At 33.9% G+C, this 21,297-nt stretch overlaps 2 protein-coding genes and 1 long non-coding RNA gene across 3 annotated transcripts in view; 2 read left to right on the forward strand and 1 right to left on the reverse strand.

Annotated features, from left to right (window-relative positions):
* Positions 1 to 21,297, reverse strand: part of LOC136988624 (putative protein-lysine deacylase ABHD14B) — a 147,571-nt gene that overhangs the window by 9,097 nt on the left and 117,177 nt on the right. The gene's annotated exons all lie outside the window — the stretch shown is intronic.
* On the forward strand, positions 5,347 to 5,889 carry LOC136988643 (uncharacterized). The gene is made up of 3 exons (XR_010882792.1): positions 5,347 to 5,417; positions 5,507 to 5,596; positions 5,737 to 5,889. It is a non-coding gene; the product is annotated as an uncharacterized lncRNA (long non-coding RNA).
* On the forward strand, positions 12,597 to 18,860 carry LOC136988650 (uncharacterized). Its single transcript, XM_067286561.1, has 3 exons — positions 12,597 to 12,873; positions 14,596 to 15,448; positions 18,315 to 18,860. The coding sequence occupies exons 1-3, from the start codon at positions 12,820 to 12,822 to the stop codon at positions 18,791 to 18,793; spliced, it is 1,386 nt and encodes a 461-aa protein (XP_067142662.1). The 5' UTR covers positions 12,597 to 12,819; the 3' UTR covers positions 18,794 to 18,860.

Raw genomic sequence — 21,297 nt, forward strand, 5'->3', positions numbered from 1 at the left:
TCTTAATGTTTCCGTAATATTTTTATCCACAGTCACTTCGACTTTTTTATTTTCGCAGCATAATATCGTATTATACGCACAAGCGTCCATTTTGCTTTACACGTGTAGCGGACGTAAAAGGTGCTTTATCTTTGCTGCAGCGACCTCTTGCAGCAAACGTTTAGAAACGGTTCGTTTTATTGCAGCGCTGCATTTAGAAACGGGTTAAAGAGCGTTCGCTGTAAAGCGCTTCTCGAACGCTGCATAAAGAAACGGGCCGAACCAACCGAAGTCTTAAATCCTTTCCGAAGGATTTTCTACGGAAAACTGGCTGGTATTTTCAAACTTGACAGAATTATTTCTACATGTGGGACATTGTTGCTATTAATTAAATTTTGAAGATTATAAGTAAAGTTTGAGAAATAGAGGGATGCCATATGCCACATATAGAGCGGGTCAGAATTGATAAAAATTTAAATTAGACAGCAACGAGCCATGGATTATTTTAACTCTCTCCGCCCTATGAGCACTAAGAAGGTCTTTCTTCCATGCCCATTGTGTGTTCGGACCAGTGGCGTGCCGTCATTGGAAACGGTGGAAACGCCGCTTCCCTTGTATTTTCTAAAAAATAAATATACATTGTGCGATTATTTTCATATAATTAAAATTAATATTTTATTATAACCGTATTATGTATCTTATTACAAATTTCTATACTACATGTGAACAAAACGATAAGATTGCTATTGTATATTCGAATATCAGTGGCGGAATGGAAGCGCTGTATTGTCAGCTTCCAAACAGCCAGATTATACTCATTCGCGCATGCGCTTTACAGAGCACCAACCTCACCCGTTTAGCTAGTGGAAGCTACACACATATAACGCCTCCAATTCTATCCGGGACCGGTCCTAGGCTGTTAGCCGCCTGCCTGTAATATATTTGGCCGTCCTCGCCCGATTATGTGAATCACGAGTAGATTTATAACTTAATCCAACCAAGGGCGTCGCCAGCTAATGGGCCAGGGGGGGTCAAGATGATATAAATTGATAAAGGATATGAATTGTATGTAGGTAAAATAAAAACGATTCATCAATTTTAAGAAGCTTAAGAAGATTATTTTAATTAAAACATAATCTTCTTGGGTTTTTCGCGCGGGAATTATAAATCGGGCAATAAATGACTTAGCATTTAAATAATTTTTTCGAATGTCTAGGGAGGGGTAACTGCCCCTCTGCCCCCCCCCCTTTGGCGACGCCCTTGAATCCAATCGATAAGAATTTACTGGTATGATGTTTTTATGATAGTTTTGTATAGGTGACAGGAGTTTAAAAAAAATCCATTAAAATATTTGATATTTTTATTCCGCTCTCCCATCTTATATTACTTACGGATTTCAATGTTAAACCAGTGATATAACGATTTCGTATGTCCCATCTATAAGGAAATGTAGAAAAAAACGTGAACAAATCTTGTACAATGTTAAAAAATGAACTATTCCTTTGGCAGCATCGTTTACAACTAAATTTAATGAAAGATGCATAAGGTACAAAAAAGCTCTAGAATTTATTTTCCTTAAATTTACGATTTATGTATCCGTTGTCATAAAAATTTGTCATTCCACTTTTTCCCAAGACTACAAATATTCAAGTACAAAGTAACCGGTTTCGACTTATTTCTACTTAAGACGTAATTAAATAATTAAGAGATTGGGGAATTGGAGACATAAATAAAACCCTGCCGAAAGAGCCGGAATTTTACTTAAACAAAAGCTTAACCCAACCAATCTCTAGCCGAGTACAGTGGGGACTGATTTCTTCGTAATATTAGATAATAAAGACATAAATTTTTCCACTTCAATGAGAGTAACCGAAAAGTTGTAAATTTTGGAAATTTCCGTGGACCCTGGTCCTAAAACGAATTGGTTAGAAAACAAATGACGGACAATATATTCAGTTTCACATATTTAGATTTTTACAGCTATGGCGAGAAACGTTTAAAATGTACAACAACCTTGTCGTGTCCTTTAAGGTATAAGAGTGATGCGACAAAAGAGGCTTTTGACATTGGCTTATCGAACAAACAATACGAATGGAACCAAGATCGTTACAGACGCGCAATTAACTGATTGCCCCTGGAAGTCGTCTTCTCACAGAAACACAGCTTCCCTGTCATCAAATGTTACGCACGCCACTGGTTCGGACATATCCATAAATATAAGATAATACTGAAGAATCGTTCAATTCAGCTAATTAAAGATGGATCCGAATCATGGCATAAACGTTTTTTAATAAATAAATTTTGGTGTTAGAAATAAGCAATTTACGTTTAGTCTGCAAAGATTAAATTTTGTACATTTCTGTCTTATTTAATTATTTTAAGTTAAATTTTTTAAAACTCATTTCGAAATGTTTCATTAAATAACACCTTGTAATAAAAATAATTATTAAATGCAGTGTGTAAAATTTCTATTTATATAACGATAATAAAATATATCGGATTATTACTTTATATAATTCATCAGAATTATATAAAGTAATAATTACTTTATAATTAAAGTAATTACTTTATAATTATATAAAGTAATTATAAAGAAATATATAAGAGAATTATATAAAGAATTATATAAAGTAATTACTTTATATAATTCTAGATATAAAAGAAGAGAATATAAAAGAATATAAAAGAAAAGAAAAGAATATAAAAGAAAATAATATAAAAGAATATAAAAGAATTATATAAAGTAATTACTTTATATAATTCTGATGAATTATATAAAGTAATAAACCGTGTTATTTTCTATACCCTTGAAAAGTTATATAAGATCTTGTATAATTATTGGCAAACATCTTGAGTCTCTTGTATGTAAATACTAGCAGATGAGCCCGGCAATTGCTCGTGCAAAAGTAATGATAGCAAAGATCAAAATTATTAGATTATAGCCGATCTTACCCGTTTTCAACGGGTGCAAGAATTAGGTTCACTCTCTTCCGAGACTAATCAGAGAATTTTTAAAAAGTTTAAAAATATGTTTGATTTTCTGCAGAAACGAAAAAACCGCATCTAAAATATTACAGTAAATACAGAATTCATAGGGTAATCTTAACTCTCTCCCTCTCCCTCGCGGGGAAAATTTCCAAAAATCCCTTCTTAGTGTCAAGGTCTACATAAGGAGGTCAGGACACGAGTACTGGAGCCGCCATTTTGGGCCTTTTTAGAGTCGCATGTTTAAAACAAATTAAACTAAAATTGCGTAAATTAGTCTAAATAATGTCGTATAAAACTGACTGCTCGTACAAGTTTGTATTAAACATGTGACTCAAAAAGGCCCAAAATGGCGGCTCCAGTACGAGTGTCCTGACTTTATATAAATTTTGCTTAGTGTGCATTCTCATGGCGTACCCTAACTGTGTATCAAATTTCAACTTTCAGCATCTAATAATAATTATTATTATCATCGTTATTATTATTATCAGCCCATTTCGATTATAAAATTAAAAATATTTTTGATTATCGATGTTATTTTATTAAACGATTTAATTAAAAGTTTGAGATTATTTCATAAATAAAAACCAATAAAATAATAAAATCAGACTTTTTATTCTTTTTACTGTTAATATTTCAAAGACGGGTTCTGTTTAATTTGGCTAGCCAGTGGACGAGTAGAGAAAACTCCGGCTAAGGGTCGCAGGTTGACAGGTCTGTCCACGTGGAATTATCCGAGTTTTCTTCACGTGTTAGACATTTACACATGGTCCAGTTTTCTCCAAGAAAGTCCTCACGGGAGACTCTCCTCTTTGGCAGATTGTCCGTGTTGCGTTACCTTGATTCAATCGATTCAAACTAATTTAATAACATCGAAAGCCGGATGGCCGAGCGGTCGAGATGGCAGCATATCGCTGTGGGGATCCGGAATCGAATCCGAACGGTCGAAATATCCCCGGGAATTTTTCGGTGGTGGTGTGTCCAGATATGTCGGGCCTTTTTTCAGCAAGCCCGTTATGGATTCGGCCCCATTGTGTGGCCGAATCCATAACAGACTTGCTAAAAAAAGTGTCTCTTAGTACCCACAGGGCAGAAATAATTAAAAAAAAAGTCTAATAACGTCTTAGGTATTATTATAATCAGAAATATAATCAGAAATATATTAATAGAAATATTCATTTTAAATTGAATTGATATTGATCGATTGCACTCCGATCATAAAATTCTGCACATCGCATAGATGAGTAAACTGTTTCGCTTATTTGCGTTCTGATATAAGCGAATACACATAGAATGAGAAGGAAAAATCGATGCTATTACTAGAAATTGGCCTTACGGTAGTAACTTAGAATTGTTAGAGAGTAATAAGCTCCATTACTTCTGGTTAGAAGCAATATGGCGGAGAATTGCGTTTACTGCATGCTTTATCCCATAATCTCTATCTCTATAATTTTTGGCAATATTTTTCACAAACGCTGCGATTGTCGCCAGTTGAATAGCAGACAATCAAAAATAGTAGAATTTTACAGGAAATGCATTCTGATAGTGTTGGTTACTGAAACAATTGTATTTATCCTTCAGAATCTTGCAACTAAAGAGAATGTTATTTTCTGTAGTCCTATTGAAAGATATAACGGTAGAGAAATGCATCCTTTTCTGAAAATGGCCTTTTATTTCATTAATATTGGTTGCATTCTTTGCATACATATCGGTAAGAGAAAAATAAGCTTAGACATGAAAATATCGAGTTACGCTGGTGAGAAGGAAAAATTGTTTCGGTATCAATTGGTAATGTTAAGATTTTTCGGTCTTGCTTTTCTCGTAAATTTCATTTCTATCGCTTTGATGTCCTCGCTTGTTTTCTTTCCGGTAGTAGAAAAGGCTTCGAGTTCATTTCGAGCACTTTTTTGCTCTGTTTCGCTTACTGTACTTGGTACTTACAACATGGCATTTTATTTATGGATGATACCCACAGCGTTATTAGTAGGTCTTTTGATACTGGAGAGATTCAAAGAGTTAGCCAAACAATTACGATTAACCAGGAATAGATGCGCAAAGTATGATGTGGACGAAATCATCTGGAAGCATGCAGAGATTTATGATCTTATAAATCAGATGAATAATAAATGGAGTGAGCTATTTTTTGTTATATTTGTCATAACAATTTATATCATAGCCCTTTTTATCTACAATGCTATTTTCGGAGAACTTGATATAATTTATCGGGTATTCTTAAGTCTCAGCGACATTTTTTTTGTTTTTCTGGAATTGTTGTTCTCTTTCGCTATTTCCCGTATTTCGGCATTCGTAAGTTCTAATGGGAAAAATAAGAAATTTATCAATTTTATATTTTCAATAACATTTTTTAAATTTTATGTGTTTAGGCTTATGATTCTTTTCAAGAAATAAGGATCTTCGCTTCCGCTCGTTTGTCGGTAGAAGACAAAATAAAAGTGAGTTTATTGTATTTTCAATAATTACAAATAAAACTGTACTTGTGTAATTGTATTTATTTTAATTATTAAAATTTATATTCACTTAGTTGTTGGATTTCATGAAAAAGTTTCGAGAAAACGAACTGGGATTTAGTTGTGGTGGTTTCTTCGTTGTATCGAAGGGATGTCCGGTAAAGGTATATTGAGGTTTATCAAATATAAGAAACATATGTAGAGTATAAATTCGAGTTCTGTAACGATTCATTTACATTTGTAAAGATTTTAAAACGTCAAAAAATAGGAAAAAAAATTAATTGTTCTTTTTTATCGTTAATAGGTGTACAGTTCGCTCTACTCCGCCTTCAACATTCTGTTGCAAGTTCGGGACATTTTGAAAGGTGGAGATAACAAGTGTATTTCTTTCGCTGCACACATTTTAAATCTATCTCAAAATTCCACTTTGTTGCAAAAATAATCGCCAATAATTACCATTTACAGAATATGGTAGATATTTTAATTGAATTTAACGCTTAATTAATTAATTACTGTAAAAAATTTAAATCGGTTTAAACGTTTGCATTTTTGCGTTAATTAAGTAATTACATAATATGTTCCGTTTAATGAATGAGAGGTTCGGATTGATGGAAAAAGTCAACGCAATACAAGAGCGATCTGTCAACGGAGTGTCATTCCGGGGGACTTTTTATGAGAAATTGGCCCTGCTTTAGTTGTCAAACACGTGAAGAAAACTCGCGTGGTCAGTCGTTGGTCAAGCGCGAACCCGCCCGCAAGCGTTATTCATTGATTTTCATCATTCAGGTATTGTGGACACTATTAGAGCCGGATTTAGATATTTGTCCCACACTACAACAAGACCCCCTTTCTCCTTTACCAAATAATATTGGGCTATATATATATATATAGCCCAATATTATTTGGTATATATATATATATCGTTTGTATATATATATATACAAACGGTTTTTTAAGAATAGGACGAGGCTCTATGCTACAGCTTATTTTACCTTATGCGTAAATCCAACTCTGAGCACAGTGAATAAAAGGAAGTAAATAATTAGCCTACATATAGCACAGATTTTGAAAAACTTTTATGGGATGTAAATAGAATTTCACGATGAAAATTTAAACCTTATTAAATTTCGATACTGAATTTAATTTAAAGGTTATCCATAGGTAGGCTTACCATAATGTTTTTTCTCAAACCGGGAAAATTTTGAGACAATAGAACGAAAAATAAATCGGCACCTTTAAAATGTGACAATACATTTGAGGCAGTTCCTATTGCGTGCCTTGTGTTTCGCACATTTCAAGTGATTTTTAATTTAATGTCGGAACGCCCACCATGTGTTACTGAAAATTCTGAATGGAACAGTTGAGTTTGTAAATACGATTACACACGTTTTTCAAAAACGGATAATCCTTTTTTAATTCATCAGTAAACACACGGTTTTTTTTGGCATTTTGGAAATTTAATTTGATGTATAGTACAAAATAATCACAAATGTCAACTAGCAATTTGAACTCGACTAAGATAAAACTTGAGCAACAATGACGTGGCCAGTGTATGTTTCAGTCTTGCCAACTCTAACTGTAACAAAATATCTAAAAAGACGAACTAAAAATACCTGGATCTTATAGGCTACACGATATTGTAAATTTTGTAAAAAAATATCTGGATGAAAAACATAATACTGTACATCTAAATTCATCAGGCCACATGCTACAGATTTTGGGGGAAAAACATCTAGACAACATTAAAAGTGCTTAGATCTAGATACAAAATATTTAGATTGCAACAGTGAGTGTAACAGAGGGAGTATTTTAGTTTCCAAATCGCCATTTTACTCCAGGCTGCACTATTTTTACTTCTTGTATATTCGGCACTTTTAAAATTTACCAAATAACCGAGACAAAATGACAAACTGACCGGAACGCTAGACCGCATCATCAAACCGGGTCAGTCCCGGTGAAAGCAGGACGTCAGGAAAGCCTATTCATTGGCCTTTCGCTATAACTTCGTGCATGCTCTGGCAAGAAATAGTTCTCAGAATGCAATAATCTTCGCTAACGATTGTTGAACTTTGAATGAAAGATGGCATTAAATTATTTAACTTTAAATCATAGAAATTAAATTGACAGTTCTTAGATAACGAGTTATAAGATTTTTCGCTCGTAAAAAAGTGTCGTGTGCGAAGGGTAGTTGCGATTGGCTGAAAGTTTACTCCGACTTTTTTTTTCGTTCCGAAAATAGTTCAGAAATGGCGGCCATTTTGAGAACTACAGACCACGCGCGACGGTTTGGTTTCACTGTAATATTAGGAAACATTTCAACGAAACCATACACTTTTTTCCCCGGTAGCTTTATAATAATAAGGGACGTCAGAATTTTTATTAAGACACTGCTTCTACAATGGAAACAGATAACGCGGAAAGATACATTTTTTAGCGTAGAGTGGTGACGTGTCGCTTTTCTTCGTTTCGTGCACGAAGTGACAGCGAACGAAATCTGCAATTAAAAAATTAAAATTAAAAACAATGTTAAAAAATACTTATTGATGCTGTGAATTTTAAACAGTTATTGTTCCGTTAAAATTGTTCGTGTTTAGAGTAATTCAACTCGATTATATCGGTTCACCACAAGCTAATATAAAACAATTAAAATGTACTACGTAGAAATAGTGTAAATTACTTGTAAATTGTATATAATATGCTGTGTTCAATTTTTTGTCACGTGTATTTATTTGTTTAGTAATACAGTGGAACGCGGTTAACTCGAACCGCAGTAACTCGAAGTGATCTTTTCATAGATTTACCTTTTAATTCGAATTCTTCGATTGTCGGGAACTTTAACTTTAATAAAATAATTTACGTTTGTCTCTCCAATAAGTTATTCAGAAATATTTTTATAAAGCCCGGGAATCACGTACCACTATAAATAAACCTCGTGTCACGTGTGAGCGGCGCGGCCGGTGGTTTCCAGACAGCTTGTGTCACCTAAATATTTAACTGCCATTTCGGAACTGTTTTTTTCCCGGAAGATTTTGTCTTTCTTTATTAACTTATTTGACCATTCGGATAAGCGTTTTCGAGTTTCTGGACAACACCCAAAGGTTTACATTGACACGACGATTCTACGTTATAAGACATAGAAATATCGTATAGATAGTTTATGATGGGCCACCAATAAATCGATGCACGAAACCTTAATTTTTAGCTCAACCTCCGTAACTCGAAGCCCGAATTCCCTCCCGACCGATTCGAGTTAACTAGTTCCACTGTCTTATGTAATAAATCGCTCGAATGTATACAAATGATATTATTTAATTGTGGAAGCTTTACAATTACTAACGACGGTAGACATTTTAAAAGCATTTTCTGCAATGTAAATTGCATAGAATTTTAATACTGTATTCCCTTAATTGAAACCTGTACAGCAAAATATAATATTAACAACGGTATCGGGGCATTAAGGCTCGATTCTGCCGCTCTGGGAGACATCCGAGCGATCAACCCCCAGAAATTTTTCGCGCCCATTGTGAGCCTGACCGAACCCACGATGGGTACGGATAACAAGGCCCACATAAGGCCTCATTCACAATCAAGAATGAACCAGTAAGTTCACGTATTAAAAGTAAAGTGAATGGTGGTTGGTTAACTTCTAACTCTTGATCCTCGACTGTCCAAGAGACGAAAAGAGTATTAAAAAGATGTTTTATGAATTATGAAATAAAAATTTTTAAAGATAAATAAAGAAACGAGTTTCTAAAATATTTCGAAAATTATTACAATCATAAATGATTTAAATTGCTCAGTATATTCCACACATTCGTGTGTTGTCATCTACCAGACTTGATGGAGAGAGAGAGAGTGCATTAAACTATAATATTTATTTAACCCGATTCTCAGAAAATTTCCGTAAAGAAAGATATTTATAGCAAGATTTGGGAAACTTCCAAAAATCTCACTGTTCAAATGCAACTATTAACTCAAGATTATAAAGGCGAGAACCCACGACCAACCACCAACGTTTAGTGGTTTTATCTACTCGATTATAGATGAAGGGTGAAAAAAAACCATAATAATGATCAGAAAATTGAGTAATATTTATAGATTTCCGGTAAAGTTATAAGGAAAATTATTCTGTACAGGTGAATAAAGAAATGTTTATAATTTATAAATTTATTCTATATTACATGTAAATTTTTGTTACGAATTTTATTTAATTTTATATTTGTGTGATTTATAAGTAATTAGAAAGACGCGCTCCATTGATTACTTATTCTAATGGCTGAGTGTTCCCTTCTACACTTATTGCTTACTCACTGATTACTGTTTACTCGGGAACACTCACTGATTATTCGTTAGTGAGTGTACTTTTCTACTTATAAATCATTAGGAAACTCAATTCCGATAATTATTCTTAATTAATACAATTCAACCTCCAAACAACGGCCATTTTTATGTTCTTGTCAGAGGTTTGTTGTATAATTCATTATTGGTTTACTTATCTAAGGTTAGCAGCAGTGATGAAAAATGCCCCTCGAGATACTCTTGTGTTTTCTTCAGCTGTCAATCTCTCGAGGGGCTTTCTCATCAGATAAGCTTCTAGTCCCGAGTCTCAAATTTCAAGCTTGAATAGATCGACAATAGGCTGAAACATTAACATTTTCGTTTAAGATTGGCTACTTCTTCGTTATTGTTTTGAGATATTTTAATGTTTCTAATTTTAATAATAACGATAATTCATAAATAAAATACGGTATACAATGAATGAACGTTTTATTCGCGTGTCATCTGAATAAGGCCAGTAGATTTTTAATATTTTTAAAAAAATATTCAAAATCTATTTGTATTTTACGTTAAAACCTTATGAACGGCCGTAACGTTATAAGCGAAGTTTCCCATTATAAGCTTACGTTATAAAGTAACGATAAGCCAATCGGAGTAGTCGTTTGTTTATAACGGAGCCAATAACATGTAGCGTAACGTTGACGTCACTTGATCAAATATGGCGACTATGAATAAGGGATTTCGATTTTCTAATGCTGAAAGAACAATTCACGATACTTCAAATGATGAAAACAAATTATGAATGATTTTACAATTGCATACAAAAAAAATTTAGTTTGGCCAGGGTGACATGGGGGTGGTTGAGTGGTAAGGACGGCCCGAATTCAATTCCGGATTTAGTCTGACGCCTTTATTGCCTTACCTAACTATACCCTCCTATTAAATATTAGAAAATAAACTCATTAACTGGAAAATAGTAAATATATTATTTAAAGTAAAGTACATCAAACAATAAAACAATAAACTTTAGTAAACTTGCTCTAAAAGTTTATAAAAACTAGTGCCATATAACCAGATACCAGCAAGGAAAAAAAGGCAGTGGGGTAGTTAAATAGCTTCAAATTCCAGCACACCGGAAGCATCATTCTCCAGATAATAAAGGATCGGTTGAAAAGAACGAATTTGAAGTGTTCTGTAACCATAAAAAAAAAACTGATACAGGCCGATCAACCGAATAGAAAAATCCGAGAAAAAATGGAACTTTATCTCTCACGTTCAAGATAAAATGTATACGCTGTTTATTCTCCAAATTCTTTTAGGATTTTTATTATTAATTTTCAACATACCATTATAAATTGTTTTTCTTTTTTTTTTTAAAGATAAAATGTATTGAATCGCTGACACACGAACATTAAGAATTTAAGACTTCGGAGACACAGTGAAATAAATATTTTCTTGTGTAATGTTTGATTAGATTACGTTGTAAGTTATGGGGTTTATTTTTTAACGTCCTTGATATATATATATATATTTAAACCTGGGTTAAAGATCGGTTGAAAATTTTATTATCTGAAAATCTACGTGAAAAATTTTTCAAAGAAGAACGGATGTTAAATGATGCAGGCCTATATAATTAGGCATACTTGCCGTGCCATTAATTCATTATTATCCAAGAAAAATCGAATAAATATCATTCTCGTGTCGATTTTTTTTTCGTGTTTTCGATTAAGATTAAACGATAAATACATTTTATATATTGTTTATAATTTCTAATATAAAATGTAAGTATAAACATAATAATCTCGTCAGTTTTGTTAGCTTGTTGTACACACAAGTTAAACCTCCGAACGACGGCCGCTGGAAACGTAATTATTATTTATTAAGGGACGGAATTTATAATGAAAATAATAAGAGTTATATAAACGACCATAGCTAAGAATTTCTTTCGGGAGAGTCCAATATTTAAGAAGGTAAGGAAGACGTGAGTCATTTAACACTGTTCACGTGTATTATACTTCGTAGTGTGGAGGTTAAATAGATTAGTAAACAATTCGAAACGTGTTCCTCTTTATTTGAAAAACTAAATTTAAAGTTGTTTTGAAGACCCAAATGAAGAAAAATCTTTAAATATATTGTAAAATCATAGCAAAACGGGGTAGCTTTTTCTCTACCCCGTTTCACTTATAATGGGGGCGATTGTTTTCACTTTTAATAAATAATTTTATAGTGTTTTATCTATAAAATCGATCATTTGGAATGTTGTGTTTGGCATAGAGTCCGATATTAGATTTCAACGTTATAGATGAGTGAGAGACATAGATATTGACATATACCATATCTCTCGTACATAATACCAGAAATGGTTTAAGAAGAATTTAATGTTATCTTCTAACAATTTTAAGCAGCGGTTAATTAATAATTGTCCTTTGCCTATTGCATCAGAGAAGGATAATTTTTGGACTCAACAGCACCAGCAGAGCCTTGTGTTTAGATCAGTTGCCATTTAACGGTTCAAGGTCAAGAAGCGAAAGAGTTTTTTTTTTCTTTTCATTCCCTCGAGATATCTAGTAGTAGATGCCATCAAGATTGATTAATCTGCCAACACTATCTTCAACCAGTTCCATGATCTGCAGTTTTTCCCCCTTTCTTTCTTTCTTTTTTTCAAGACAAGGGGGGGGAAGCATTCGGAAAAGCCTTTCTTTCGGGAATAAAGTGGCTGATTAATTTCCATAATACGTAACAATTTTTCATTGGGTTTATTAATTTATAGAAAGTAGAGTGTTTTTTGTTTTAAATTTTAACCAATTTATTGTTGTGTTTTTCAGTATGTATTATATTTATTATTATTATTTTAATTTTCCGTTTCGTATACGAGGAAAGAGAGAATGATAAAGATTATAAGATGTAGAAATTTACGGTTGCTCGAAAGAATGGAAGTGTAGCTAATGTAGAGTACATTGGTCGAGCATCACTCAAACACGATACATACTTCTCACCAATCCAGCCGACAAGCGAACGACTGCGCTTCCCTCCAGGCACCCTATACCATTGCACCCCTAGTCAAATGGCTGACTAGCTGCATCTCGAGTCTCTCCAGTGAAAAGTACTGATGGCGAACAACACGCGAATGGACTATTTGCTGGCAGAATTAAAAAGAGAAACGGTAAGTTTGTCTATGCATTCCTTATATTCGCGTTTAATTATATATATATATATATATATATATATATATATATTTAATAAATAAGTAGTGTTAAAAATGCTATCGTTTAAAGTTCGGTTAGTATATTTAATTTATTTAACTAATTTAAATCTGAATAATACATTTCATATATGTGTTATTTGTTAAACTGGAATTAAGGTCGGTAAGGTCATTCTCGTGCGAGACACGTGGACTAGATCCCCACTCTGTCTTTTGAATCATAAGAACCACGATAGTTGGCGATAATAGCAGAGGGATGCAGTCGTTCCGGCTGAGTTGTCACCTCCCCCACTTCCCATAGAATTCGTAACATCTGCCAACCAGCTGAAAAGATTCCTTATGGGGATAGGAATTATTCGCTTTGTTTGCACTCCTTCCAACTCGTATTTAACTATTTATGGATATTTTTTTCCCAACATATTCGCGGTTTAATAGATTAAAAAGTATTTTTTTTTTTTTAAATCGTTAGCCCCGAAATGACGTGTTCTTGTCATTAATCTTCTGAAGAAGAAGGGGATGAAAATGAATTAATCGATTTTTCTGAGAAAAATTCTACTTCGAATTCCTACTTAGTAGAATTTCAAGTTATTTATGGGAGTATCCTGCGGAAGTCAGCTGTTCCAAAGTATCTATTTCGAGAGATGGAAGTGTAAAATGTAACATTCTAAGAAAGTTCTTTTATTTATTTTTTCTAAATTTTAATTTTATAAATAATTTACGGTAATATTAGTAAGCATCATTTAAAAAAAAAATATATTTAATATTTTAAAAATTATTTAAGAAAATCGAATTGAAAGTTACTAGTAAATTCGAGTAGATAGATATTGAGACTTCTTGAAGGATTAGAATAAAATTCTAGTATTAAAAAAAATGGACTTTTTATCAATTGGAGAACAAAATATGTTATTCGGTGAATAACTCGCATCGTTATACAAACATTTAAATGGGGGAAGAGTATAACCAGGAACGAAGTAATGCCTAAGTTAACGTAAAAGCCGATACTTCCTTTTAATGCCTCCTTTACTTAAAATGTTTTCAATGCGATGTTTATAAATTCCCACGTACACTTTGCCGGAATGGAGAAGGGGAGAAGGGAAAGAAAAGGAAAAAAAAACACACTTCTCGTGTCATCCGGATCAAATTTCTGGAAGTCAATGTTTCTGTTTGTTAGTTAAGAGCCTTATGGGCCAGACAGCAATTGGTTTTATGCGAATGGATATTAAATTACTATTCGACCTTGTCTTGTTCATGTCATTCGCCCCACGTTACTCTCACTTTAACAATTAACAAAGATTTCCTTTGGAGAAATAAATTGTTTGGATAATCGTATATTTGGATTATTTGAAAATTCCGGGTTATTAAGTAGAGTAAATGTAATTATAATTAAAATTTATTGTGTCGAACAATTTTAAATATCATTAATGTTTATATTAACACGATATTTAATTTCAAAAGCGACTTTTTACACGAAACTTAAACCCATTTCCCACAATAATAAACAAGCACTTTTCAAAGCACTACATTGACCTCATTACGACTAAAAACTTTACGTTATCCACTGCCAAGAGCGGCTACATCAAACGAGATAAACAATTATTAAAAATTATGGCAATTTGTTTAATATACGATTCAAAGAAAGCCGAATTTTTCCTAATATATGCCCTTTTTTCCCCTAAATTTCAGACGAAACTAAGACAACAGGGTGATTGCTTTCAACAGCAAATGTGTCAGATGTATTCGATTTTAAAAGACGTCATCAAGAATCACGAAAGAAAGGAACTTCTGGAGGACGATCTTCACCATCCTTTAACAGTAACTAATCCTCTGTTAGATACCATCAACACTCTGACCTGCGAATCGGACGATTACTACGATCTGATCGATTGGAAATCAGATAACACCTGTAACAATTACGTGGCATACGCGGGGTCGGTGGACAGCGGATACAAGAGCCACTGTCCGACACCCGAATTAAACGAAATTTGCTATAATTATACGCCCTCCTACTCGTCACGATCCAACAAACCGAAAATCGTTATGGGAACCAAACTAATTGGACGTCATCACACAGCTAACGAAATACCAAATTCGAAATCAAAGGAAGCGCAAGAAAAACGTCAAGGTCGAAGATCCTCGTGTGAACACGAAAATAATCATTTTTCTTCGCCGCCTTCTTACGCTAAAGAAAAACTTGCCCAGTCTAATGATGTTACTACAAATTATCTAAATAGGGCAACCTACGAAAAACAGTTATCTCGATCTTCTAGGATGGTGAGATTTTCGGAAACCGTCAAGACCTTATCGAGATCAAAGCGTAACAGAAACACACCGAAATCGAGAAAGTCCAAGTCCATTTTGAAAGATCCTGTTTGTAATAATCTAAAAAGTCGTTTGACACCCGCCAGTGGATACACTTTAGAAGAAGAAATTGATAATATTTTACACGGGAAACTTGTTTACTATGACCTGGATAAAGTGGAATTTCCTGATGGTTTTTCTGCTGACGATGATTGTCTGATCGAACGGAATGTGAAAGGTGAGCATCCATTAATTAAAAAGAAAAATTCCTATCATTTACCAATGCTTACTGTTATAATTACATTTTTATAAGCGCTTTTAATCCCTCGGAAATAACTTTAATAGGTTTCATGCCCTTTCATTTGGTCTGCACACTCCACAGATTCGATCATAATATATACATTCTAATAAACTAAAATATCAATTTATAAATTTTACAATTTGTCTTGCAGGCTAGTTAGAATGGTTAAGAAAACACTGCTTAGAAGAAATGAACCAGTAACATTTATGAGTCAACAGGCCCGAATGATTAAAAATGAGTCATTAGATAAACTACACGTGTTTTCTATGAACGTCACGAACATTTTATATGCATAGGTTAGCTTATAAATAGATTTTATTACAAGTAATGCATTTAATTTGCAATGGATTTAGTTTGACAACAATAAATAAGACATTAAAAATAATATTTAAGCGAAATTGCCCATCTATGGCCGAGTGTATAAAACCACTGAACACTGGTAGCGGGTTCGTATCTGACCAACGGGCTGGTCGCGTTGTTTTTTTTTTTTTTTTTTTTTTTTCACGTGTCCAACGTCTAAATGGAGGCCAGTTTCCCATAGAAAGTCCTCCTGAGAGGAATCCTCTTTGGCGAATCGTCCATGTGTTGCGTCGCCTCCTCTCGGTATTTTTCAAAGCTTTTTCTAATAGTGGCACCCCCCAACTTGGAAATATTTTTCTTGATGTACTCCACATCTTCGTCAATGCAGAGTTACTGCGCTTTTCGTATTTTTAATAATAAACGTAAGAAGTGTTATGGCCCTGCTCAGCACTATGTAGTATTTCGCGGCACCCCTGAAAGGTTGTTATGGCACTCTCGTGTTTCGCGGCACCCCGATTGAAACCATTGTCTTATCTCATCGATCCGATCCGAATCGTGTGATCATTCCGACTTCATTTCTCCATTTGTTTTCAAAAAAGACGTCTCCCCTTTTTTTATGAGAAATTCTTGCTCCCTACACTTTTGATTAAAACATACCGAACTACAGTTTTCGTAGGAAGTATTTTACTCTAATACAACAAAGATTTTCCTGATTTTTTAGTACACAATTATATTTTAAACATGACTAAAATAAAATGGTACACAGAATACTGCTATATGAAATCAAACTTTGATGATATAATGACTAAATTGCAGTCATTATTGCAATAATAACTTGCAATGTAATAGTATTATTGAAGTAAGAGCGGAAGTTGAGTGTGTTTTTAATTCTATATTGTACTGAAACGCGTGGATAGAGTATCCAGAACGTGTTTTACGCTTCTTGTTCAGGAAATTATACTCGAATATTATCATATTTTACGTCTAACCGTCTGATCCATGCCCTAAGGGAACCGGGAAAACAACCCCCAAGAATTTTTGTGAGAAGTTTGATCTGGATATGTCGGCTCCCGTCCCTTATCATCTGGAAGCCCCTAAGTTACTCCAAGTAACTACTGTAGTTTTTAACAAAGTCAATCCTGCTCTATAGAAAACAATAGAGCAAAATAAGCAAAAATTGTAAAAACTGTGTGAATTTATGCATACTTTATCTATTCGAATCTTATCAACACGATGATTTTCTAATTGCAATAATGCCTGTGCTTACAAGTTAGTTGTTTCAAAGCACAGACTTATTGCAATATATGTAATATTTCTATTCCTTTTATGCATGTCCCTGCCAGACTTTAGCACAAACCATATAAATTATAAATTACACAATCAGAGCATCGGATTATGCTTTGTGTAAAATTGTATTGGGCATTAGACTTATAAAAGTTCTCAGTATACAACTTTTTGTGTAAATGCCTTCACAATCTGCATGCCAATTAAAACCACTGAACACTGGTAATTAGATTGAGGTAGGCCTGACCAACAGGCTGGCCATGTGGAGTTTTCTAGTTTTATTCACTCAAATTCCTAAATGGTGGCCAGTTTTTAAAGGTCTATAACAGGACCGTCCGATCGCAGCTATTGTGGCCCGGCCGAACCCATTATGAGTTCGGCAAGGCCACAACAAATGCGACTAAAAAGATCCTCTTTGTAACCACAGAGCAGGGAGCCAAAACTTACATTTAAAAAAACATGGATAACGTAAAAGAAACTGATAGCAATGAACTTATACTGCTGGGAAACTACTATCTTACATAATTAAAATCAAATCAGATCTGATGTAATGAATACCAGATGTTGTTCCACAAGTGCTGTGAGGTATGTAATATTCAATTCAAACGAAGAGGGAAAACAAAAGAAAAGAGAAAGCCTATTCACTAAGCCATCTTTTTTAACAGAAAACAATACAGATAACAAATGAGCGGTTTTAAGAAGCAAAGACGCCAAAAAGATTTCAATAAAATATATCCATTGGTAATTTTAACTGCATGAATTCTTATTTAATAAAGCGAAACAATTCCTGGACATTTAATTCGCTGGATTCGAACCCGGATCCCCCACAGCAATAGTCTGACGCCCTGTTTTGGCTATCTACCCTTATATCGCCGTATTTAAATCTTTACAGAATAAAATTAAACCAAAATAATTCTCGTTGATTGTATTATGTTAATCAAAATTAATTAGCCTTATTTAATAATAGAGTTTTAATTAAATCTGGGAATCCAGATGAACAATCCCAGACATTTTTGCAAGATGGTATGTCGGGCCCCTCTTTTACTCGTTCGCCCAACTGATGGGTATGATTAACAAGGCCCTCTTGGTTCTCACGGGGTGGAGAGTCCAAAAAACAAAAAAATTCTTATTTTCTATTATTTTCTTAATTTGATATTATTAAATAATTTATTTTACTGGTATTTCAAAATTTAAACGTAAATATGTAACATTTTTTCAGATCTCCCAACAACTCCAAAGAACTCGACTCTTTCTACAAACGTTACAAAGACGGAACCCACTATAAACGTACCCAAAGAGAGAAATAAAATCAATAAACAAACTGGAAAGACGATACCGAAAACGCAAAGGAAATTAATAAATAATAGCAATTCAAGCAAAGTAACCAACGATGATAAGAGTGATGAATCGTCAACAATTCCTAGGATCAGCGACGGACAACTTCATCACATCTACGAAGAAATTATATATAACACGGGGTCTAGATCATCGAATAAAGAAGAGCCTCCTCCTCCTCTTCCTTCTCGACCCAGACTGTTAAAGATGAACTCTACGTCCTATAATAAGAATATGAAGGATTATCCAAAGCAGAGAAGCAACATATACAGGTTGATAACTGATAAAGTTGAAAGAATGAACATCTCGCAATCATTGGAAACCGAATGGAAATACAACGCGGAAAGTGAATCGTTCCATTGATAAATGTAAATTCTTAAATATTCATATTTAAAAATGTAAATAGAAATAAAATTTTAATGATTCGTTACGTTCGATATTTTATTCACGTAAACATTATAAATAGAAACAAAGGATGAAAGCTGTACTGTAATAAAGGAGGGCGGAAACCACGTGACAAAACGGCTTTTGTTGATTATTTCCCCTTACCGACATTCCTCTTCGTGTCGCGGGATTTTTTTCTTTATTCAGTCTTCTTTTGTATTCTACCGAGAATTTAAAGTGATTTTCTCTTCTTTTTTTTTTGTAATGGGTTAAAAAAACGCTTTGCTTTGACATTTATTACTAAATATAAATATCCTTTAGGGTGAGTTGAGAAGTAAACGAAATTTTTAATTTAGTAGCAAACTTTCAAGTAGCTATTCAAACAATGGAAAATAATTAGGAAGAATACAGAATAAAGAATCCAAAACTTAACAAAAATACCTCTATTTTCCAAATTTACAAGTTCGAACATAAATCAAAGATAGACAAAAGTATTAGCGAAGTTGAGGCCGAAGTTTTAAACGCGAAAACGTGTACGTCGGACGTTCGGCGCCGCTTTCCCGTAATCCTAGAAGTTTGACAATGGCGTTTGGAAAGTCGGTGGAATCGTGCTCGATATTCCAAAGCCATTGTCAAACTTCTAGGATTACGGGAAAGCGGCGCCGAACGTCCGACGTACACGTTTTCGCGTTTAAAACTTCGGCCTCAACCTCGCTATTATTTACGCATAATCGTAGTCAAATCTCCAATAGCGGCCACTTCTAAACTGTGGGCATTTTCCAGAAAAATTTTCAAACAAAAATACGTACATAATAACCTCCAAACAATGGCCATTTTTAATGTTCCAGTCGGTGGCCGCTGTTCAACGGTTTGACTGTAAATTAAAAAATATATATATATAATAATAATTAAGCAACAATGGAATCTATGTTACGTCATGAAAAACCTCACTACGTTCTTTGCTATTTACGGTTATATCTAAACATAGAACGCTGAAATATCTTTTGTTCTTATTTTCAAACAAGCCTAAGATCTAAGTAATTTGAAACGTTTAAAACATTCAGTAATCGTATATTTGAAAACTAGGATTTTAAAAATAAATATTTTTGAACCTTTTGAATATTTTACCGATCTTTTGTTTAAAAAATTCTTTAATTTTACTAAATTTAACACTGGTAGTTACGAGATATAAGGCATTGGAACCTCCAATAACGGCCATTTCTAAACAGTAGCTACTTTTCATGAACTTTTAAAACAAAACTGCATGCTAAATAAATTTTTAAAAAATGGCTGTTATTTGGAGGTTATATTCCTGTCATTGGCCGTTGTTTAGAGGTTTGACTGTAAAATTTCTTTAAAAATACTTTGATAGACAAAAAAGTAAGTTCTATTAGAAGCGTGATTTTTATTGATTTAATATTTTTCGCATTAATTGCCATCGTACCAATATTCGTTAATTGCATCACGGACAGTGGTGATATTCAGCGGGTTCGCACAGGTTCGGCCGAACTCGTTGGTAAAATTTTCAGTTTTCCGAACCTTGTTAAACACACGTAACATTTCTCAGTGGTTTTGTTTCTTTTAAAAAATATATTGAAATATGCGTATTATATTCTGTAACACTACTAAACTAGAGCCTTATACCCCGTTCGCACCGAGCATTTCAATCTAGATTGTGAGCAAGGCGGGGACTATGCCTTGGTGCAATCTCTCTCGACCGAAACGAGGTTTAATCGCGATCGATTCAAGAGAGTTCTTGAAACTAGATCCAGTCATAAGAGAGATCCCACAATCTCACGCGCGCGAGATAATACAAGATGGCTGTGGAACACGTCTCGGGCTATGGACAGCGAAATAAAACAGATATTGTATTTCGAGAGATGATGACATCTATTATCAGCGGTGCCATTCGGGGTGAAAAATTTCTGTCTAAAAAATAATAATAATAATAAAAAAAAGTCGACAATACTATTGTTACCTGGTCTTCGCCCAGGGCCCCTTACGTTCCAAATACGCCACTGATTATTAGATATATCGCAAGAAAAGGTATTGTATTTATTTCTAGCCAAAACTTCCATTTTGTTTGTACGTGATTGTTAAGGTTCGCTGGCAGAAAATTTTTCCCTATGTTAAATATTTCAAATATCACCACTGATCACGGATTATTGATTGTCATAAGAATGTCTGTTAATTAATACCACAGTCAAACCTCTAAACTACTACTACAAAAAAAAAAAAAAAAAAAAAAAAAACAATCCAGCGTCGAGTTGCTTAACTTTTCCGACATTTTAAAATTGCGTGTTGTGCCATCTGTTATGATACTTTAAAATTATTGGATGGCCGAGCGGTCACGGTGGCAGCCTAGCGGTTTGGAGGAGCCAGGTTCGAATCCGAACGGGTCAAAAAACCCTAGAAATTTTTCGGATGGTGGACCTCCGGATATTTCGGGGCCCGTAACTCACGGCCGCCCCATTGTGGGTCTG

This window comes from Centruroides vittatus, unplaced genomic scaffold (genome assembly GCF_030686945.1).
Source record: "Centruroides vittatus isolate TY-2023 unplaced genomic scaffold, ASM3068694v2 contig_1259, whole genome shotgun sequence".
NCBI lineage: Eukaryota > Metazoa > Arthropoda > Arachnida > Scorpiones > Buthidae > Centruroides > Centruroides vittatus.